The sequence below is a fragment of the Barbus barbus genome (genome assembly GCF_936440315.1).
Source record: "Barbus barbus genome assembly, chromosome: 6".
In the NCBI taxonomy this organism is placed as follows: Eukaryota; Metazoa; Chordata; class Actinopteri; order Cypriniformes; family Cyprinidae; genus Barbus; species Barbus barbus.
This window is the reverse complement of record NC_136734.1, coordinates 12,426,526-12,449,045: the sequence shown is the minus strand read 5'-3', so window position 1 is coordinate 12,449,045 and position 22,520 is coordinate 12,426,526. Positions and strand designations below refer to the sequence as shown.

General features: G+C 38.5%; 1 protein-coding gene and 1 long non-coding RNA gene across 3 annotated transcripts in view; one reads left to right on the top strand and one right to left on the bottom strand.

The window, feature by feature from the left end:
- Positions 1 to 22,520, bottom strand: part of LOC306870868 — a 1,223,475-nt gene that overhangs the window by 1,109,167 nt on the left and 91,788 nt on the right. The gene's annotated exons all lie outside the window — the stretch shown is intronic.
- Positions 609 to 22,435, top strand: LOC306871099 (uncharacterized protein). Its single transcript, XM_079418790.1, has 15 exons — positions 609 to 839; positions 3,159 to 3,333; positions 4,332 to 4,566; positions 5,159 to 5,253; positions 5,369 to 5,568; positions 7,566 to 7,644; positions 7,754 to 7,932; positions 8,965 to 9,288; positions 9,669 to 10,067; positions 19,417 to 19,593; positions 19,696 to 19,756; positions 19,901 to 20,054; positions 20,353 to 20,427; positions 21,856 to 21,946; positions 22,243 to 22,435. Exons 1-15 carry the CDS (start codon positions 622 to 624, stop codon positions 22,307 to 22,309), a joined length of 2,529 nt encoding a protein of 842 aa, XP_079274916.1. The 5' UTR covers positions 609 to 621; the 3' UTR covers positions 22,310 to 22,435.

Genomic DNA, 22,520 nt, shown 5'->3' with positions numbered 1-22,520 from the left:
AGTTGCGCGGAATTATAGCAATTTTTAACTGTGTGCGAGGGAAAATTATTCTTAAAAAGAAAAAAATAATTTTCCACAAATCCCCAAAAATTGTTGGACATGCATGGAACTATATGGTACTATGCTGCTGGCGTTGTTGTTATTTTGTACATGGTACTGTGACATCGACATGTTCATAATACCATGTTATTTTTGCCATTGCCACGTAAGTATAAAGGGTACATGAATTTCGATAGTGGTGCTTACTGATTTCCATGCTATTCTTTGTAGAGTAATGTAATGTAAATAATTATGGTAATCATTTAATACTGTGGTATATCAAATAACCATACCATTATCATATGACAGTACATTTTAAAAAGGCATTAGCGTATAATGTAATGGCACTACTACTGTTATTTTTTTATTCATTATTTGACAGGGACAATAGACAGTCAGAAAACTGCCCCAGAATTAGCTACAGAGCTAAATTTCATCTATTAGTTATTATTAGGTAACAGTATTAACATACGATGTCATTACTGTGTCATGATATAGCCACAGTACATTTCTAAGGCAGTGTGAGAATAACTGTTACTTTCCTCTTACTTTGTTTGTTTGTATTATAGGGTGTTTTGAAGGATGACATCAACAGCATGCTGTCCAGCTCCATGTCATAATGGAAATGCCTTGACCTGGCTTTTATGTCCAGACATTGATCATGTGTCCTCTGCATTGCAAATTCTTGTTGACCTTGCTCTGGAGGACAAAGGTGAACTTGTTGAAAAGGTTCTTCAGCACTGCAACCCAGAATTATGCATAGATGCTCTTCGAAAGCTGCTGAAGTCACCTGCCTCATGGTCAGTACTTCAACCTTAATCATCAGACAGGTTAAAACAATAGCTTGGTTATATTATCACACAGATTAGTGGTTTTGTAGTTTCCTGACATTCATACAAACATGAGAGTGGTCTGCTAGTTAGAACAAAACACCATTCTTTAAAGGTATATACTGTAAAAATGTTTAACCACTACAGAAATTATTAGTATTTTGAAACTTTTGAGAATGATGTCGTCTTAGCCTACAAACCACAAACAAAATACCTAGTGTGCCCTATTGTGTTTGCCATTTGTAATATTTTCTCTCAGATTGTTTCAGCATTGATAACCTTACATTAAATTAGGATAAAATCTCCTGACAAAATGTAATCTAGGAAGCTTTCAGCCTTGAAAATGCAGCTCAAGTCATTAGAAATGGTCACCTCAGCAACAGCAAAAGCCTATTGTATTCAACCTATAAAGTTCGATTTATGAGAGTCATCTTGCTCAGTGGTTCTCCTTTGACCTCTTACAAATGCAGACCTCTAAGAGGTCAAAGCGTAATGAGTGTCTTTCTCTCTGCTGAAAGGGTGAAATGATTAAAAGGCACAAGCGACTGGCTTTTGCTTTTCTGTTGAGACAGTGTCCTCAGATTGAACTCAACCCATCAGAGAGGATCAGTCCATGCCTGCTCCATAACAAGGGGCCTCATTTACAAAATGTTTGTACGCAAAAATCCACTGTTGAAGCACCACGTCAGGTTCTAGGCTGGAGTACACACTTTCCCTTATGGCAGAGTCTTGTCACTTGCCATTCTCAAGTAAAGGATTTGGACATTGGCTGGTGCTCTTTATTTAATAATGACATTAATTAAATTATCTTAGATCAAATGTCAGATGGTTTTTGCATGAAGCACATGAAGTCTTGCTTGAAGTCTTTTTTAGAAAAAGGCTTCAAGCCAGACCTTTACCTACTTTCTTATTGTTTTCATCTATCCATCCATTCTCCAAACTGCTCATCCTCTGGGTAATAAGTATCCTGAAACCACAGTGTCATCATGAGCAAACATAATTTACAGTACATCTCAATTCACCATTCCTTTTGTGATGGAAATGACATTTTATTCCATTGTTGGAATAAACTGGCCAATTCTTTGTCTTGCCAAGATTAATTTATTGTTGTTATGTAATGTAAACTAAAAGGTTTACAACTAAAAAGTTACAACTTAAAGTTTAGCTTAATATTACAAATTTTTTTCAAATCAACTCATATTGTAAAACAGTAGTATGTATGGTCCCACGTGCCTACTATCGGCACTCCTAACAACATCTAGGCACGCTCCTGATGAGAAGGTGGGTGGTGTCTGGGGGGATCTCCTCTGAGACCTGGATCAGGCATCAGTGAGCTCCTGGACAGTCTGGTGCTATTTATAGCAGCTTCAAGCACCGATACATAAATGTCTTTAATTGGATTCAGGTCTGGGGAACATAAGGGCCAGTCAATTGCATCAGTGCCTCCAGACTCTTTCACATCTGTCACATGTACTCAATGTGAACTTGCTCTCAATCATGAGGAGACTGGAGCACCAATTGCAGACCTGCCAATTCTGGTGTTCTTTGACAAATTATGCCAATTGAGCTGCAAGGTGCTGGCATGTGAGCACAGGTCCCACTAGAGGACGTTAGACCCTCAAGCCACCCTCATGGAGTCTGTTTCGTACAGTTTGGTTTAGAAATATGCACACCAGTAGCCTACTGGAGGTCATTTTGTAGGGCTCTGGCAGTGCCTCTCTTGTTCTTCTTTCTTTGCTGCTGGGTTGTTGCCTTTCTACGGCCCTGTAGAACTCTGCTCCTGTAATCTCCTGGTATCTCCTCCATGCTCTTGAAATTATGCTGGGAGACACACCAAATGTCCTTGCGATGACACGTATGCATATACCATCTTAGAGGAGCTGGACTACCTGTGCAACCTGATTGGGTTGCAGGTACTTCCTCATGGTACAAGTACTGAGAGACCCTGACGAACACAAAACTAGTGACAACTCAGTCAGGAAGGATAAAGAGAGAACGATAGTCTTTGAACACCACCTGCAAAACAATTGCTTTTTGGGGGGTTGTCTTGCTGCTGCCTCTCCAGTTTGATTGATTTTCCTGAATTTTAATGGACTTCGTGTTTTATTGAGCAGTGTACCTACTTTAGTAAAAATGATAAAAAAAAATATATAAAAAGGATTTTCTTTACATGTACAAAGTTAGCATTTGTCACGACAATTGTAGAATGGCCCTGCAGTGTTTTCTAAAAAAAAAAGGTCATTGGACCAAGTTCTGTGCAGTGAAATTATTCTGTCTGTGTTTTTACAGGCTGAGTAGTACTGGAGCTTGTATCTTTGGGGTCCTGCTGGAAAATGAGTCCATGGTGCTCAAACTTCAGAAGGGGACTAAAGAGGAAAGCAACCTCATATGTGACCTTGTTCAGATATTGACTAAAGATGATCCTGATGTTGTGATGAATGCTGCTGGAGCCATAGCCTCATTGGTATGGTTGCATGACGATATAATGCATGCTGTATTATACAGGAACTTTATATTATATCTAACCTTTACAGAACATTTTATCTGACGGCCAAATTAATTCTAATAATTTTTGTTTTCAGGAAAAAAATGGCTTTAACTAAACTGGTAAATTTGTGCATCTTGGCAATGTGATTTGAATACATTTACTAAAATGGAATGTTTCAGATTGACAAATCTAGTGCAGAAGCATAGTTACAGAGAGAGGAATCTGAAAGGCAATTACATTCAACATTTTGTAAACCTGAAAACATCTGACAATATAGCAACGGTTATAATGCAGCGAGACTGAACTATTCTACCCAATTTTAGGTTATGACTTTTGAAGTTTACAGTATTATTCTTAGGCTGTGGAATTAATAACAACAACTTAAATAACAATGAATTTAAAAAAATGTTTTCAGGTTTACACACACACACGCGGCTTTCTAAATGAGGATGTCTCATAGACTTCTTTTGTTTTTATACTGAGCTAATTATAAATAGGCCTTATGATTTATTTTATGACTTTTTGGCCAGTTTGAGTAATAAATAAATATATATATTTCTTTCCTCAAGGTAATTATTTTTAGTCTGCAGTGAACAAATATTCAATGTAATATAAGCACACAGTTTATCTTTTTCAAATATCAGAAAATTTGAAAATTAGTGTGCATGCAATCTATAAATATGCTGAAGTGAGTTTTGTCACCACTGTGGACAAGATTAAAGGTGTGTCTGTGGGGGTGGGGTGTCATCTTACCTCCGGGGGCTTCTCCCCCCATCTTACCCTAATAGTGATCATTTACAGCATCTACAATATACAAGCAATGTATAATATAATAAAATATATAAGTTTTCCTATAAATTCATATAAAATTTAACCTAAATCTCTTCAACTATGTCAAATACCCATACGAATTGTTGTTGCACATTTCTGGTTTTTAGGTCTAAAAGCTATACTGCTCTTTCTTCATGTGTTAGGTTGAAACTACATCAGGGCGGACATGGTTCCTTCAGATCCAAAGTGTGTTCAGTGGGGTCCTTGAGAGCCTATCGGTTCTTCTAGAGAATGAGAGAGAGACTACGGTTAACTCTGCAGCACTTATTCTTGCACGACTGTCCCTGTGTGAAGAAACCTGTGAAAAGGTTTTATCCCATTCATCTGCCTGCAAGATATTCAGATGTTTGACACAATGCTTATCGTGTAGCCACAAAGGTCAGTGTCCTACTTCATTTAGGAAAGAATGGTTTGTAATGAAGAGTAACAACAACATCATTAATGGATAATTAGATAAAACAGATGTAATGATTAATAAGGACAGTGTGGAGCCAAATCATTTTGCACCGTAGTAGAGTGCAGACCAGTATCAATTTAAGTGTAAATGCACAGCATTCATAGCTTTTGTTTTAAAGAATATGCTGATTTTATTGAATTAATATTGAGTATTAATTGATGTCTCACAAAATGGTGTTTTAAAGCAAAGACACAGAACCACTGTGCGAATGAAAATGAATGGACCCTGATTACCCTAATTAGTTCTTTCACTAATTACACAAACAAATCATTCAGTACTCTTTATGCTGTAATTACATATTCAGAATTATAAATTTGACATTAATCATATGAACTATACCAAATCAATAATGAGATTCATAATTGTTATTTATTTTAATCTATTGACAGCCCTACATTTGTAAGATTAAACTAATATTACCCCACATTAATTGTTTTTGGTTTTTGAATATCTTGTTGCTTGGTAAAATGTGAAAGTATTCAATAACATCAAATTAAAATTTTATTATTGCAGACACAGCCATGAATGCAGCATTTGCTGTTGGCTGTCTATGTGGTAGCAGACAAGCCAAGATCCTTATTCTGAGAGTGGCCAAAGAGTGTCAACTGGTAATAAATCTTATAAATTCTCTCCGTAGGTCTTGATTGATTGGCAGTTGGATCATGTTAAAATTTCAATCAATTAAACATCACTTATGGGTATTGTTTTATTATTTGTCACAAGGTTAGTCGACTGCAGGCTCTGCTGTTGAGTGGGTTAGGGGTGGAGATGGCCCAAACAGTGTGCTTTGCTCTGAGCTGCTTAGCAAATGATGAAGATGGCCATGCTCTGCTGATGGAAAGCACCTCTGTCCCTGCATTGCTGGATGGTCTTTTACTGCTGTTGCAGAGCCCAGACCCAGACAGTATCTGGTTTGCTGCTATGTAGGTTATTTAATTAACTGTAGTTGTAGTGTTGCATGCAATGACAGTCTAAGGTTATTGTTCAGAAAAGTAACAATAAATATGTAGCATATCATTTACAGTAACACTAATTATACAACTCTATTATAAGTGAGTCTGCATACCACAAATATTTAAAGGGGTCATCGGATGCCCATTTTCCACAAGTTGATATGATTCTTTAGGGTCTTAATGAAAAGTCTATAACATACTTTGGTTAGAATTTCTCAATGGTAGTGTAAAACAACACAATTTTTACCTCTGTAAAACAGCTCTTTTCACAGCAAGCTATTTCAGTGCATTTCCCTTTAAAGGGGTCATCAGATGCAAAATTCACTTCAAGTTGTTTGAACATAAATGTGTGTTGGAAGTGTGTGTACACATCCATCCTATAATGATAAAAATCCACCCGATCTGCCTAAATGTGAAGTGAAGTGAAGTGACTTTCAGCCAAGTATGGTGACCCATACTCGGAATTCGTGCTCTGCATTTAACCCATCCAACGTCCACACACACACAGCAGTGAACACACACACACCGTGAACACACACCCGGAGCAGCGGGCAGCCATTTATGCTGCAGCGCCCGGGGAGCAGTTGGGGGTTCGGTGCCTTGCTCAAGGGCACCTCAGTCGTGGTATTGAGGGTGGAGAGAGCGCTGGACATTCACTCCCCCCACCTACAATTCCTGCCGGCCGGGGACTCGAACCCGCAACCTTCGGATTACAAGTCCGACTCTCTAACCATTAGGCCACGACTTCCCCAAATGTGTCTATGTTCGCGCGAATCATTCGTGATCCAACTTCTACAGAAGAAGTGAGTATAGCGTTTTTTTATGAATTTTTGCAAATCTCCTTTCCTAATAACGTGCTAGTTAGCCAGTTTCGCGGCTGAAGTTTACAATCTGCTCATCACCCCACAGAAGAAAGGGGCGGGGCGAGTGGAGCTCACTAGCATTTAAAGCAAAATGGACTAAAAAACGGCTTGATGAAAACAGCTGATATCGATAGGGTAAAAAGGTGTTTTTTTACACTACCATTGAGAAATTTTAACCAAAGTATGTTATAGACTTTTCATTAAGACCCTAAAGAATCATATCAACTTGTGGAAAATGCGATTTGCAAAATTCATTAAAAAAAAAGTATACTCACTTCTTCTGGAGGTGAAACTGAATCACAAATGATTTGTGCGAACATAGGTGCATTTAGACATTCTTGTCTACATCTGCTCTAGCGTCGAAACAATGGCGGACTGATAACAGCTCACTCAGGGCAGGTCTAAGGTAAGACAGCCATGTCAATCAACAATCGTGGGAGGGCCTGGTCCGTGTGACATCACATCGTGTGAATCTGAGAACAGCTTGATTTGAAAAAGGAGATATTATTTATCTGGAATTTTTTTTTTTTAAACACTGGATGGATTTTTTTTTATCATTATAGGGTGGTTGTGTACACACACTGCCAACACACATTTCAGTTCAAACAACATGTAAAAGTGAAATTTGCATCCGATGACCCCTTTAAGGCCAATCTAAACTCACATTCTGCCACTGTTCAAAGCACATGAATAATTAAGTAGACAGTATTTCTTTAGATAATTAATTTTCCACCTTTTTGACTAAAGCAGTGATTCTAAAATCTGGCTCGTGAGATCCACTTTCCTGCAGAGTTTAGCTCCAACCCTGATCAAACTCACCTACCTGTGATTTTCTAATGATCCTGAAGACATTGATTAGCATGCTCAGGTGTGTTTGATTAGGGTTAGAGCTAAACTCTGCAGGAAAGTGGATCTCGCGAGCCAGATTTGAGTATCCCTGGACTAAAGATTTAGTTATCTACAATGTCATGCAGGTTTGGAACGACGCGAGTCTGAGTAAATGATAACAGAATGTTCATTTTTGGGGAAACTATTCATATTAACAGTAGCATAAAAATACATCACACTCATTTTAAAAGGCTCAACCCACCCTCTGTCTAACAGGACAGTGCGAATGCTGGTGTCCCGGCCGAGTGGAGTGGTTCCTGTCAGGATGCATTGTCCTCTGCATGAGCAGTTAAAGGTTTCATGACCATTGTGTTCATAACACAACAGTGCTGATTTGCATGTGGTTTTGGAGTATTGTGTATTTATTACATTCATGATAAAACTGTCATTTGCTTTGCTGTCAGTTTCTCTCTATGTCACCATCCACTGGGCTAGAGCTGCAGGAGGAGGTCAACATGTGTCTCAGAAAACTGGAGCGTTTATCCAAACCACATCCCGTGATGGTTACAAACCTCTCATCAACAAACTGCACTGTATCATGGGAGAAGTGTGAGCCTGAAAGCGGCCTGGATGTCATATACAGGTTAAACTTCCACAGTTCTTAATACTTAAAATTTTCCCTTTAATTCCTATCATAAGAAATCATTCTTTTGTTTTATTATAGAACATGTTTTGCAACTCAAAAGTCTCTTACCCCCAATCTAAAAAGACCATGTAGTGCTGCAGGGCTGAGTCCTAACACCTGAAAATTAGCTTTTTGCATTTCCGGTTAAAAAAAACAACTAAAAACAAAACAAACCAAAAAAATTAAGATATTTTCTCTTTTTAAATGGAACTTCTAAATGGTATTACAGAGGATGTCAGAAACATTAACTAGTCCAAGAGTTCACAGCCTAGTTGTGCTTTTTACTCATGCTCTTTAAAACTAGTATGTCTCAAACTTTTTATATTAAGATTGAAGTTTTTTAATATTAAGATTGTATTTTTTAAATTAAGATTTGTAGGAATCTTAGTGATGGTGATATGATGTGATTAGCGTGTAGTTTGTTTACAAGCCTAAATTTAGATTTTTACTTGTGGCAATTGTTTAGGCTTCAAAATTCATAAAATTTGTTTTCATTTGTGAAGATTATCTTGATGAACAGTTTGTGTAAGAAGCATTAACTTTGTTGGTCACGGAGCTTGTTTTCTGCAATAACTGAAATGCAGATGGAAAAAAGCTTTTTGTCGAGGGAACCAGAGTGCTGCTAACTTCTGTGTTAGCCAAAATTATGTAATCCCTGCAGCACTTTGTTTGAGTTTAATTTAATAGTAAGGTCCAGTTGGTGTTAAAGTGAAGTGAACTGCAACTTTTGTAGCACCTGCCGCTATGTAGATTATTCTGAAGGATCCCCTAAACGTGATTTCATAGCATACTTCAGTTTGGGTTGTTTTGTGATCCTGTAACAATGTAATGCAGACCTGCAAAGAGGCTGCTATTTTGATCTTGAATAACATTATCATGGAGCTATTAGTGGTTTACTGATTCTATATGGATGCAGTCTGCTTAGATTACTTAAAATGTTTTACAAGCACATATTTTATTATTCACTATTTTTTCTTTGGGTTTCTATAGTCTCTTTGAAAAGGATGTCATGCTGTACCATGGCCTGTTGTGTCAGGTGACCATACCTGTTTCTCCCAAGCAATCTATGGAGCCCCTTTCCCTACGGCTCAACCTGTCTACACCTGATGGTGACATTAGTCCTTTTAGTGAACCTATGGTTATTACTCCAGAGCAGCTGGACACTAGACTTAAGCCTCCACGAGAGCTCTGTGTGATTGGCTCTACAGCTACACGGGTACGTTTGTGCTGGATAGAGCCAGAGGAAGGAGCCAAACCCAAATCATACCAGATCTACTGTAATGACACACTGGTGAAGACCACTACTCTGCTGGGGTGGGTCAGACTGGTCTTTCGTAATAACATGTAAAAGTGAAGTGTGTCAAGTCTGCATCCATATCCCCAATTCACAAATCATTTAACAATGGATAATACTACGTTTGACCCATCTTTGTTGTTGAATATGACATATTAGTCCTAAAAAACCCTTGTTATGGAATTAAAATGATTTACAAAGGCATTTCATGTGTTTTACACAAAAATTATACACTTCACCTTTACAGTAAGTTACATCGCTTCAGTGTTGTTATTGTTTATTATGCTGTAATTTGCATAATCATTATAGTCTTGCAGTTCATTATAGTCTTAATGTTCATTTAATATAGTGAACTTGTTACTGGTTGTTTGCTTGTTTATTTATTTATTTTGTCTGACAGGGCTACAGTTGGCTGTTTATCTCCTAGTACCTCCTATCAGCTTAGTGTGAGTTCACTTGGTCCAGGGGACACAGAGAGTCCTAGAGCAGTAACTGAGGTGAGGACAGCAGAAGATCAAGATCATGCTCCTTCTGTGGTCGCTGTAGTTGTCCTGGGACGACATGAACTGCAGATCAAATGGGGAGCTCCAGTCGTTCCTTTGGGGAGACTCTTCAGATATGAGCTAAGTCTAAATGGGTGTGTGGTGTACCTGGGCCCAGAAAAGTCATACACTGCTAGTCGCCTGTCTGCTAACACGGCATACACCTGTGTTGTGACAGCCATTACCTCCAGAGGGCGCTGTCAAAGCAGTCCGGTCACAAAGAAGACAGCAAGGGATGAATTCCCGCACTCACATAGGTACATTTTTTTTGAGAAACCCATAATACCAGTGCTGGCCCGTAGGGTTGTGGGGCCCTAGGCAAGATAATGAAAATAGGCCCCACTAGTCTAAAAAATGTCATAGCAATTTAAACATATGAGAAGTCTGTCTATAATAATGGGCATCTTTGCATTTATAAAGCAAATAATAATACTACAGCAATAAATATTATGTATAGCAGTCAGAACATCCTTTTTTCGGCTCCATAAAGATCTCGTTTGGATTCCATTTCTACTACAATTTCACTTTAATCTCGCTATAATTCTTTCATTTCAATTCCAAAATCTGAACCAAAAAAAATCTGAACTGTAACTAGAAAAGTTTTCAGATAAACTTTTTCTTTATTTGCCAGAAATGATAAAGAACACTAAGTTTGCTGTGCCTGTTTGTAGATCTGCACAATTTGGCAAAAAAAGTTTGTTCTTTTTATAGATCAATATGACTACTAATAATTCTGATTATAGTTAACTAAATAAAACATTAAACAAAGTAATAATTATTGATAATGATTATTATTAATATATTTTACAGAAAACTGCAGCATGACCTGTTAACATGCAGGAGGCCTATAACTAGAAAGGTCTAAGGATTTATTATAAATGATTATGATTAAAAATTATTAACAGTAATTTCTTAATTTTTGCCAGGAAATTTTATGCATCCACTGAGAGAGAAAGATAAATGAAATAAAAAAATTAAATACTCACAAAAATCACATTGGTGGAAATCCCTAATATGGACAAAGGCAAATGCTATTGCTGCAGTAGCTGAATAAAATGCAGATAGGACGTTTAACTGATGAAGAATGAAGACAATAAATATACAATTGTGACTAAATGGTGTATCTCTGTTCTTTAAGCCATCTCTGGTATTTTTTTAAATGCATAATGTATAATTATAATGCAATGCTAATAGTTTATTACGGTATAGTAATAAATACAGTATATAAAATAATTTTTCCTCATTCTGTGATATGAAACCACGTCAGATCAGTTATTTCAAACACTCGACTGATGTTATGAAATGAATTTGGAGGAAAAATGTCATTAAATGTTTTTAAACGCACTGTACAGCTCTGGTGCATCATCTGTATGTGTGTTCGACTTAAAGGGGTGCTGCAGATCGATCGGTGTTAGACATAAAATAACTGCAATAGGATAGGAAAGCATGTAGAGTTGTCCATTAGTATATCGCTCGCAGTAGCCTACTTCTATGTCAAACACCGATCTGTCTGCACAGCACCGCTTCAAGTCGAACACATCTTGAAATTTAATTGACAACCTCACGGCCGCAGGGCCCTCCCCTTAAAGCGGGGCCCCAGGCGAACACCTGTTGAACGGGCCGGCACTGCATAACACCACAAATGTGCTAGTATAATAATATATTGCTTTGTTTGAATTATGATTAGAGCTATGAAAATTATCATATGTGCTTTATTGTTTTCCATAATAGAAGCCACTGATTTAATGCAAAACAATTGCTTTGAAAATGATTACATGTTCAAATTAAAAATACTTGTTAACTGTAGATATACAGGTATGTTAATCATATTATGATTAACATAATATGATTAATCATGTTAATCATATTATGATTAACAAGTCGTGGCCTAATGGTTAGAGATTCGGACTCATAATCCAAAGGTTGTGGGTTCGAGTCTCAGGCCAGCAGGGATTGTAGGTGGGGGGAGTGAATGTCCAGCGCTCTCTCCACCCTCAATACCACGACTGAGGTGCCCTTGAGCAAGGCACCGAACCCCCAACTGCTCCCTGGGCGCCGCAGCATAAATGGCTGCCCACTGCTCCGGGTGTGTGTTCACGGTGTGTGTATGTTCACTGCTGTGTGTGTGCACTTTGGATGGGATAAATGCAGAGCACGAATTCTGAGTATGGGTCACCATACTTGGTCGTATGTCACGTCACTTTCACTTTCACTTTCATTATTGTCAAAAATTAATTATTTATCTACAATTATTTAACGATCTATTATTATGCCTAATGTAAATGTATTTATAATAATGGGGAAGCAAAGTGCTCTTTTCATGATTAAGAACATACAAAACAGGAATTATAATTCTATATAAAAGAGGGACTTAAACTTGCTTAATTGTTGTTGCCCATCTCAAGAGGTAAAATTTAAGTTTTACAGTTACTTTATATGAGGTTTGCACTCTAATAACAAATTAAATTATAAAAAATATACAGTGGAATGCGAAAGTTTGGGAACCCCTTGCAGAATCTGTGAAAATGTGAATAATTTTAACAAAATAAGAAAGATCATACAAAATGCATGTTATTTTTTATTTAGTACTGTCCTGAGTAAGATATTTTACATAAAAGATGTTTACATATATTCCACCAGACAAAAAATGAGCTGAAATCATTAAAATAACCCCCTTCAAAAGTTTGGGAACCCTTGGTTCTTAATACTGTGTGTGGTTCTCTTTCAAACATTCATTCAGTATCTCACTATGGCAGGGCTATTCAATTAACTTCATTTGAGGGCCAGATTATAGAATTGAACATTTGAAGGGGGCAAATGGAGTGAGGGGGCGTCCCGGTCTTTTTCTGGTGCCCACACAGGAAATAATTTATCTAGGCCTCAGACTGAACTCAGATCAGTATCATGCGTTTCTGTCAGAAGAGCACATCAGGTCAATTCGCAGCTGTCTATCCCTTTTCCAAAAAGGGAGCGAAGACCCATTCAGACTATGTTTGTGCCTTCTAGGGCTAATGGCCTCAACAGTCTCTGTTATTCCTTTGGGACTGTTGCGAATGAGGGAGTTTCAGAATTGGACAGCAGCATAACACTTATGTCCAAAACGCCACCTCAACCGCAAAGTGATGGTGTCAGCACCTGCATGCGTGCTCTTCGTTACTGGAGAAACCGCTCGTTCCTCGAATCTGGGACTCCGCTGGGGGTAGTTTCCATGAGGAAGGTGGTAACGACGGACGCGTCGCTCTCAGGCTGGGGTGCAGTGTGCGAGGGCAGAATAGCGAAAGGGAAATGGCCCGTCTCGTTGCAGAACGTGCACATAAATTACCTGGAACTGTTAACAGTGTTTCTAGCATTGAAACATTTTGTACAGTTTCTGCGGATCCACCACGTTCTGATCAGATCAAACAACACAACCACGGTGGCATATAGAAATCCCTCTATTCTTCTCGCTAACGAGAGACGGTGCGCCTATGGGTGTGGATGCCCTAACGCACCCATGGCCAAACTAACTGCTTTACGCGTTCCCTCCGCTAAGTCTGATCAGACCAACTCTAAAAAGGGTAAGAGAGTGCAGCCACTCAGTCATACTGATTGCCCCGAACTGGCCTCTTGGTTGACAGTCCTGACCTCTCCTGCTGCGCATAGACCTCCTCTCGCAAGCTTGTGGGGCTACTGGCCCGTGAGAGGTTAAACTTGCTACTGGGTTGCCTCCGAAGGTGATCGAAACAATTCAGAACATGAGGGCTGCCTCGACGCACTCTGCTTACGATAGGGAATGGAATGTTTTCGAGCAATGGTAAATGGTTTAAGTGCATTGTCCCCTTTCTCTGTTCGGTCACAGATGTGTTATGTTTTCTGCAAGAACTTCTGGATAAAGACAAAGCTTTTTCTACCGTTAAGGTGTATCTCGCGGCGATTTCTGCGTGTCATGTGGGGATTGACAATAACACTGTGGGTCGACACCCGCTTGTATGCAGGTTTATGAGAGTTGCACGGCGTTTGAACAGGGTGTCAAAGCCACTGATTCCGCCATGGGACCTGTCTGTGGTCCTTAATCTCATGCACCTTTTGAACCTATAGACAGCAGCGATCTGAGGCTCTTTCAACTGCAAAACGGGTTAGTGAACTTTATGCTTTGTCGGTTCATAACTCATGTATGCAGTTGGCTATGGATTACTCAAGAGTGTCTCTCAAAACTAATCCAGCGTTTGTGCCTAAGGTGAGCGAGTCAGCTCGATCTTATAATCAAGTGGATTTAATGGCTTTCCATCCGCCGCCTTTCTCGTCACCAGAAGAAAAGTGGCTTCACTGTTTGTGCCCTGTCCGTGCATTGCGTTGCTATGTAAATAGAACGAAAGCGCTACGGAAGAGTAATCAGTTATTTGTCTCATGAGCTGATTCTCACAGGGGTAAACCTATTTCTTGTCAGCGCCTGTCCCACTGGGTAGTTGAAGCTATTATAGTGGGTTATAACAGCATGGGTCTTAGTCCTCCAGAGGGATACTGAGGAGTGTTCTTCAGAAAAATCCTCCATGCCCTTCAGATTCTTCAGTTTTCCAGCATATTTGAACCCTTTCCAGCAGTGACTGTATGATTTTGAGATCCATCTTTTCACACAGAGGACAATTGAGGGACTCAAACACAAATATTAAAAGAGGTTTAAACATTCACTGATGCTCCAGAAGGAAACACGATGCATTAAGAGCCAGGGGGTGACAACTTTTTAACAGGATGAAGACCAAATTTTTCTTATTTTGTTAAAATATAATTTTTTCCCATTTAGTTCTGCCTTTCGGAATCAACAGAAGATACTTGCATGTTTCCCGGAAATTAAGTACAATTTACCCTGATCTTCAAATTCAAAAAGTTTTCACCCCCCGGCTCTTAATGCATTGTGTTTCCTTCTGGAACATCAGTGAATGTTTGAACCTTTTTTAATAGTTGTGTTTGAGATTTTTCTGAAGAACAGTGCTCAGTTTAACTCTTCAGAACAAACAAGGGACTCATGAAAAACCATCACAAAACGAAAAAACAGTCGTAGATCATTCAGGTGGCCACACAGTATTAAAGCTATTATTATGCTTTTTCACTTTTTGAATTTTAGTCAGTGTGTAGAGTGTATGTTTGGGCATAAAACGATCTACAAAGTTGCAAATCTCAAAGTCCACTCCATAGGGAGATATTTCGTTTAAAAAAATTCCCTTTTCAAAAACTACAACGAATGGCTCATTTGGACTACAAAGTTGTTTTCCTGTGAATCCTGTATTTGTCACATCACAAATTGTAAATCCCGCCTACAGAAATTTGAATGGTTGGCGGGTGGGGAGAACCATAGACATATACAGTGATGTGAACAAGTGTTGGCCCCCTTCCTGATTTTTTATTTTTTTGCATGTTTGTCACACTTTAATGTTTCAGATCATCAAACAAATTTAAATATTAATCAAAGATAACACAAGTAAACACAACATGCTGTTTTTAAATGGTTTTTTTTTTATGAAGGGAACAAAATCCAAACCCACATGGCCCTGTGTGAAAAAGTGTTTGCAGGAACAAATGAGAAAGAAAGTAATTGAGATCTATCAGCTTGGAAAAGGTTATAAAGCAATTTCTAAAGCTTTGGGACTCCAGCAAACCACAGTAAGAGCCATTATCCACAATTAGCGAAAACATGGAACAGTGGTGAACCTTCCCAGGAGTGGCCGGCCGACCAAAATTACCCCAAGAGCACAGCAACGACTCATCCAAGAGGTCACAAAAGACCCCACAACAACATCTAAAGAACTGCAGGCCTCACTTGCCTCAGTTAAGGTCAGTGTTCATGACTCCACCATAAGAAAGAGACTGGGCAAAAATGGCCTGCATGGCAGAATTCCAAGACGAAAACCGCTGCTGAGCAAAAAGAACATAAAGGCTCGTCTCAGTTTTGCCAGAAAACATCTTGATGGTCCCCAAGACTTTTGGGAAAATACTCTGTGGACTGACGAGACAAAAGTTTAACTTTTTGGAAGGTGTGTGTCCCATTTCATCTGGCATAAAAGTAACACAGCATAATACCAGCAGTAAAATATGGTGGTGGTAGTGTGATGGTCTGGGGCTGTTTTGCTGCTTCAGGACCTGGAAGACTTGCTGTGATAAATGGAACCATGAATTCAGCTGTCTACCAAAAAATCCTGAAGTACAATATCCGGCCATCTGTTCGTGACCTCAAACTGAAGCGAACTTGGGTTCTGCAGCAGGACAATGATCCAAAACACACCAGCAAATCCACCTCTGAATGGCTGAAGAAAAACAAAATGAAGACTTTGGAGTGGCCTAGTTAAAGTCCTGGGCCCGGTTGCATGAAAACCCTTAAGATAAGAAAACCCTTAATTATAAGGTTAAGGGTACCCTTAGTGAAACATGGGTTGCAAGAAAAAAACCTAAGGGCTTACTTAAGGGAAGTTAAGGCTGTCACTTAAGTATTTCCCTTAATTGCTTAAGTGTTCCCTTAAGTTCTGTTATGCGTTGCTACAAAGTCCTTAGTAACCGTTTCACCTTAAAAAATTAAGGGACCAAAATAGCTCCCTTAAGTCATCTTTTACTCTAGCACGATGGCTGATTTCATGTTCATAGAAGAGGAGCAAGTACCTAGGCGCATTTTTAATGATCGAAATAATCCATTGGAGACTATGAATGATGCGCAGTTATTGAGAGAATATAGGTTTGATCGTCAGTCAATCCTTCATCTCACCGCAACGCTTGAGCCACCAACACCAAACCCGACGAAGTCGTGCACTCCCAGCACTGCTTCAAGTTTTGATTGCTTTAAGGTTTTTCGCTTGCGGTACTTTTCCGTCTGTCTTTGGCGACGTTTTCAGAGTACACAAATTCACTGTCTGCAGAGCTGTCCATCGAGTGGCCTTAGCCTATGTGTCAATTCTGCGACACAGGGCTATGTCAAATTTCCTTCCAGAGATGAGCAGGACGTATTAGCGGAGCGTTTTTTTGCAGTTGCTGGTTTCCCACGCGTTTGCGGAGTGATAGATGGAACACATGTGCGAATTCAAGCCCCACACCTATATGAAGATCAATTTGCCAAAAAAATAATATTTTGTAAAAAAATAAAAAATATTTTATAGCTGTAGTTGTAAGGTTATTTTTGCGGTCCGTTATGGTTATAGTGCGATATGGAAGAGTAACTATGGCAACCGCAGCTCGCGTTGCCGTGCGCTGCCAGAAACTACAGTGAAACGCTTAATATAAACACTTAGGTAAGGGTGACGGTTAAAACGTTTGTTGCAACTCTCTTAAGGAAATCCCTTGCCTCAGGGATCTTTTCCCCTTCAGGGATACCCTTACTTAAGGGTTTTCATGCAACCGGGCCCTGACCTGATCCTATTAAGATGCTGTGGCATGACCTTAAAAAGGCGGTTCATGCTCAAACCCTTCAATGTGGCTGAATTACAACAATTCTGCCAAGATGAGTGGGCCAAAATTCCTCCACAGCGCTGTAACAGACTCATTGCAAGTTATCGCAAACGCTTGATTGCAGTTGTTGCTGCTAAGGGTGGCCCAACCAGTTATTAGGTTTAGGGGGCAAGCACTTTTTCACACAGGGCCATGTGGGTTTGGATTTTGTTTTCCCTTCATAATAAAAAACTTCCTTCAAAAACTGCATGTTGTGTTTACTTCTGTTATCTTTGATTAATATTTAAATTAGTTTGATGATCTGAAACATTAAAGTGTGACAAACATGCAAAAAAATAAAAAATCAGGACACTTTTTCACACCACTGTATCTTTGGGGAGAAAGCTTGGTTGAGCACTGCATGTTTCAAAATCGAAACCCAGTGCGGGTGTTTTTATATCACTGTATTTCTGATGGAAAACCAACTGTTTTCAGAAAATTTTGGATGTCATTTTAGCTTGCATATAATATCTGATAAAGCAGCGTTTGTGAGCGGAGCTCTTTCTTACAGCGTTACTGGGGAAACCTCGAGCTCTCCCGCTCCAACAGCCTCCCGCTGGCAGAGAATTAATTTGCATATATATGGTATAAATAAATTCAACTGTGTAACAGTTTCACTGCAATTCATGTTATAATGTTAGAATTAAAGAACAATAAACATAATACATATTACCGTTGCACTTATCTGAACATAGTCAGTTATTTTTAAGCTGTTGTTGACATCCTATTTAAAACGTGATTTAGCCAAACAACAACAAAAAAAAAACACAATAACATTACTGCTTTAATATGTTTTGCAATATCCGTGCGCGCAAAGGTTCTGCGCGATCCTCTTGTTCAATATTCTCGGGGTCTGAATTGATATTTTGGCAAGGGGTGGGGCAGTACTGAAACACCGTCTAAGCTGTTCACCAATCACAACGCACTGGGACAGTTAACTAATCACAACACATTTAGTTTTTCGGAAAGTGGGCCTTCATCAAACCCGGAACTAATCGAGCTGTTAGTGTCAGGCTGGGGAGAAAGGTATTGTAATAATGAAAATTATGTAAAAAATAATGCGATTTTCGAACCATCAAGCATGAGAGCATGTTCTAGTACACCCCCAAAACAAAATCAAGACTTTGTAAAAGAGCATAATAGGACCCCTTTAAGAACCAAGGATTCCCAAACTTTTGAAGGGGATTATTTTAATGATTTCAACTTTTTTTTTTTTTTTGTCTTGTGGAATATGTAAACATATTTTATGTAAAATATCTTACTCAGGACAGTACTAAATAAAAAATAAAATGCATTTTGTATGATCTCTCTTATTTTGTTAAAACTATTCACATTTTCACAGATTGAAGTGACATACGGCCAAGTATGGTGACCCATACTCGGAATTCGTGCTCTGCATTTAATCCATCCAACGTGCACACACACAGCAGTGAACACACACACTGTGAACACACACCCGGAGCAGTGGGCAGCTATTTATGCTGCGGCGCCCGGGGAGCAGTTGGGGGTTCGGTGCCTTGCTCAAGGGCACCTCAGTCGTGGTATTGAGGGTGGAGAGAGCGCTGTACATTCACTCCCCCCACCTACAATCCCTGCCGGCCCGAGACTCGAACCCGCAACCTTTCGATTACGAGTCCGACTCTCTAACCATTAGACTCTAACAAGGGGTTCACAAACTTTCGCATGCCACTGTATTTTGGTAAAAATTTTAATTGTTACTTAGTACGGACTACAGTTTGGGATCAAATGTGAGTTTGTAGTTGTTGTCAAACTTATTAACTTATATATTGTATTTATGCTTACATCCCATAAATTAAAATGATTGATTTAGATGTATAGTTGAGATTGATGAATGTTATCAACACTATGTAAAAAAAAATTACAATTTTACAGTCTCCATCTCCATTACAGTCTCCAGAAAGGGTCCAAATTATATTATTTTTATTGAGTGATCTATTTTTAATGGGGAGGTGATGAAGTAACAAGGTTGCACACAAACTGGCACATAGTTGAATATTATGTTTTGGAAATTAAATTAAAATGAGTTAGTTACAATTAGTTTTCAACAGTTCATGGAATATTAGTGCAACTATTGTATAGTTGTATTATTTTAATTGTAAATCCAAGTGTTTTTCTGTGCTGTTTGTGTCATTTATTCAGGTATCTGCACTTCCATAACCACCAATTAGCCTCAAAACACTCCACTCCTTCTTCAAGCATCCAAGTGATAAGTGAGAGCAAAAAGAATGACACAGTTTCACCAGCTACACTCAAGTCTAAGGTCCACCCTACTATGGTCCCGCACAGAGCCCTTGACCTTAGAAAAGACAGACACAGGTGTCATAAAATACACAACAAGAAGAAATTATTTCAGTTGCTATTCTCATGTGTAAACATTGAAATTATTTGATAAATTCCCCTTTTTTTGGTGTTTAAAAGGCGAACATCAGTTCAGATATGTAGTCCTAAAGGAATTCAATCTTCCAGTCACACATCTAAGGTATTGCAACAACTACCTATAATGGAGTTTTACTGTTCATCTTAAACTTGTACATCAGGGAACTCTTGTTTTTCTGATGTAATGTTAATACAAAATGGTTTGTAAGTGGTGTTAAGATTTTGTTTTAAATACACTCTGAAAAAGAGATACAGACAGGGTCCAGCTGGTGTGTTTCCTGTGAGCTCTACTGACTGTCTTACGGTTCCTAACCAGGAATATTCTGAGCACATGTTCCGGTCCTTGACCATGTCATCAACCCCAGAGGACCTCAGACACTTTAGGGCCGAGATCAGCCCAGGTACAGTTCCATGAGTAATTTTTATGAGATAAACCACAAATAGAAAACTAATTAAAATGAAGAGAATGAAAGCAAATAAGCCACAACTTGAAGATATAATAAATATGCACATTAGGCAAAAGTATGTTAGTGTAATCTATTAACTACACACATCATAAACCCATCTTTTTAGGCAAGTACCAGATATTTTAACACAACTTAACCTGATCATAATTTAATAATCATAATATGTGTTTATTAATACTTACTGTTTTTTTTTTTTTTTTTATGTGCTGATATCTAAATGCTAACCCTACAGCCAGACTGCAAAGGAACTCAGCCAGAAAAGGTCCCATAAACAGAGAAAAACTACCAGGCATCAGCAAACAAATCTGTGAGTTTGTCTTGACATGTTTTCTCAGACTTAAGGTGTAACCACTAAATCATAACTTAATTTAAAGGGGTCCTCTTATGCTTTTTCACTTTTTGAATTTTAGTCAGTGTGTGGAGTGTATGTTTGGGCATAAAACGATCTACAAAGTTACAAATGTCAAAGTCCACTCCAAACAGAGATATTTCGTAAAAAAAAAAAAAAACCTTTTCAAGAACTACAACGAACGGCTCGTTTGGACTACAAAGTTGTTTTCCTATATTTGTGACATCACAAATTGTAAATCCCGCCTACAGAAATTTGAATGGTTGGCGGGTGGGGAGAACCATAGACGTATATCTTTGGGGAGAACGCTTGGTTGAGCACTGCATGTTTCAAAATCGAAACCCAAGTGCGGGTGTTTTTATATCACTGTATTTTTGATGGAAAACCAACTGTTTTAAGAAAATTTTGGATGTCATTTTCATTTCATCTTGCATATAATGTCTGAAAAAGCAGTGTTTGTGAGCGGAGCTCTGTTTTGTGTACAGCGTTACTAGCGAAACCTCAATCTCTACCACTCCAACAGCCTCCTGCTGGCAGAGAATTAATCTGCATATATATGCCACCACAAATAGTGTAAATCTGTGGGACTATGGTATAAATAAATTCAACTGTATAACAGTTTCACTGCAATTCATGTTATAATGTTAGAATTAAAGAACAATAAACATAATACATATTACCGTTGCACTTATTTGTACATCACTGGTCTCAAACTCAATTCCTGGAGGGCCATAGCTCTGCACAGTTTAGCTCCAACCCTAATCAAACACACCTGATCCAGCTAATCAAGGTCTTCAGCATCACTAGAAACTTCCAAGCAGGTGTGATTTGGAGCTGGTTGGAGCTAAACTCTGCAGAGCTGCGGCCCTCCAGAATTGAGTTTGAGACCAATGCTGTATATAGTCAGTTATTTTTAAGCTGCTGTTGACATCCTATTTAAAACGTGATTTGGGCAAAAAAAACCACAATAACATTACTGCTTTAATATGTCTTGCAATATCCGTGCGCGCAAAGGTTCTGCGCGATCCTCTTGTTCAATATTCTCTGGGTCTGAATTGATATTTTGGCAAGGGGCGGGGCAATACTGAAACACCGTCTAAGCTGTTCACCAATCACAACGCACTGGGACAGGTAACCAATCACAACACATTTAGTTTTTCGGAAGGTGGGCCTTCATCAAACCCAGAACTAATCGAGCCGTTAGTGTCAGGCTGGGGAGAAAGGTATTGTAATAATGAAAATTATGTAAAAAATAATGCGATTTTCGAACCACCAAGCATGAGAGCATGTTCTAGTAACGTTACACCCCCAAAACAAAATCAAGACTTTGTAAAAGAGCATAATAGGACCCCTTTAATGTTAGCTGTGATTTCCTTTTAAATCCAGCAGAGGATGTGAGACTGCTTCAGCCTGTTTCGTTTAGTTGGTCTAATCTGGAATGGACAAAACAACATCAAAACAGACCACAAAGGGACAGGTATGAATTGTATAACTAGGCCATATTTCATAGGGATTGCTAATAGAATTTCTGTTATAATCCTAATGGGATCCACTAACAGCCATTTAAGAATCTAATGAGATCTATAGTAATATCAGTTTTATTAAAACATAATACATAGCCTGTTTTAATATGTCATATTGAGAATTTTAATTATTGTCAATTGTGTTTAACAATATACAGATTCACCTATGTTTATGAATATTTAGTAAAATACAAATAACATAAAATACATGTATTACATAGGGTAATAATTTATATATTTTAACTTTCAGAAATAAAACCGTTTTGAAGGTCCAAAGTCAGCAAAGAGGAAGACCATCACAAACCAAACTCACATAACAAATGGTGGACATCTTGGCTAACTAAATTAATGTTTATATAAATGCATATTTATTTTATTTGAATATAAATGAATGCATTTCAAATGTTTCTTTCTCAATAATAAATAAAACATTTATTATGTTTAATTTTTTGGTCCCCTGCATTAATATGTCTGTTTATTCGTGAAGTGGATTAACGTATCCAGTCCATAAGAGGTCACTGTGGAGAA

Bases quoted from the DNA above. Each gene is read 5' to 3' on its own strand.
- LOC306871099 (XM_079418790.1), top strand. From the start codon at position 622: ATGACATCAACAGCATGCTGTCCAGCTCCATGTCATAATGGAAATGCC. The intron at 840-3,158 runs GTCAGTACTTCA...GTGTTTTTACAG, and splicing joins CTGAAGTCACCTGCCTCATG to GCTGAGTAGTACTGGAGCTT. The intron at 20,428-21,855 runs GTGAGTTTGTCT...TTTTAAATCCAG, and splicing joins AGGCATCAGCAAACAAATCT to CAGAGGATGTGAGACTGCTT.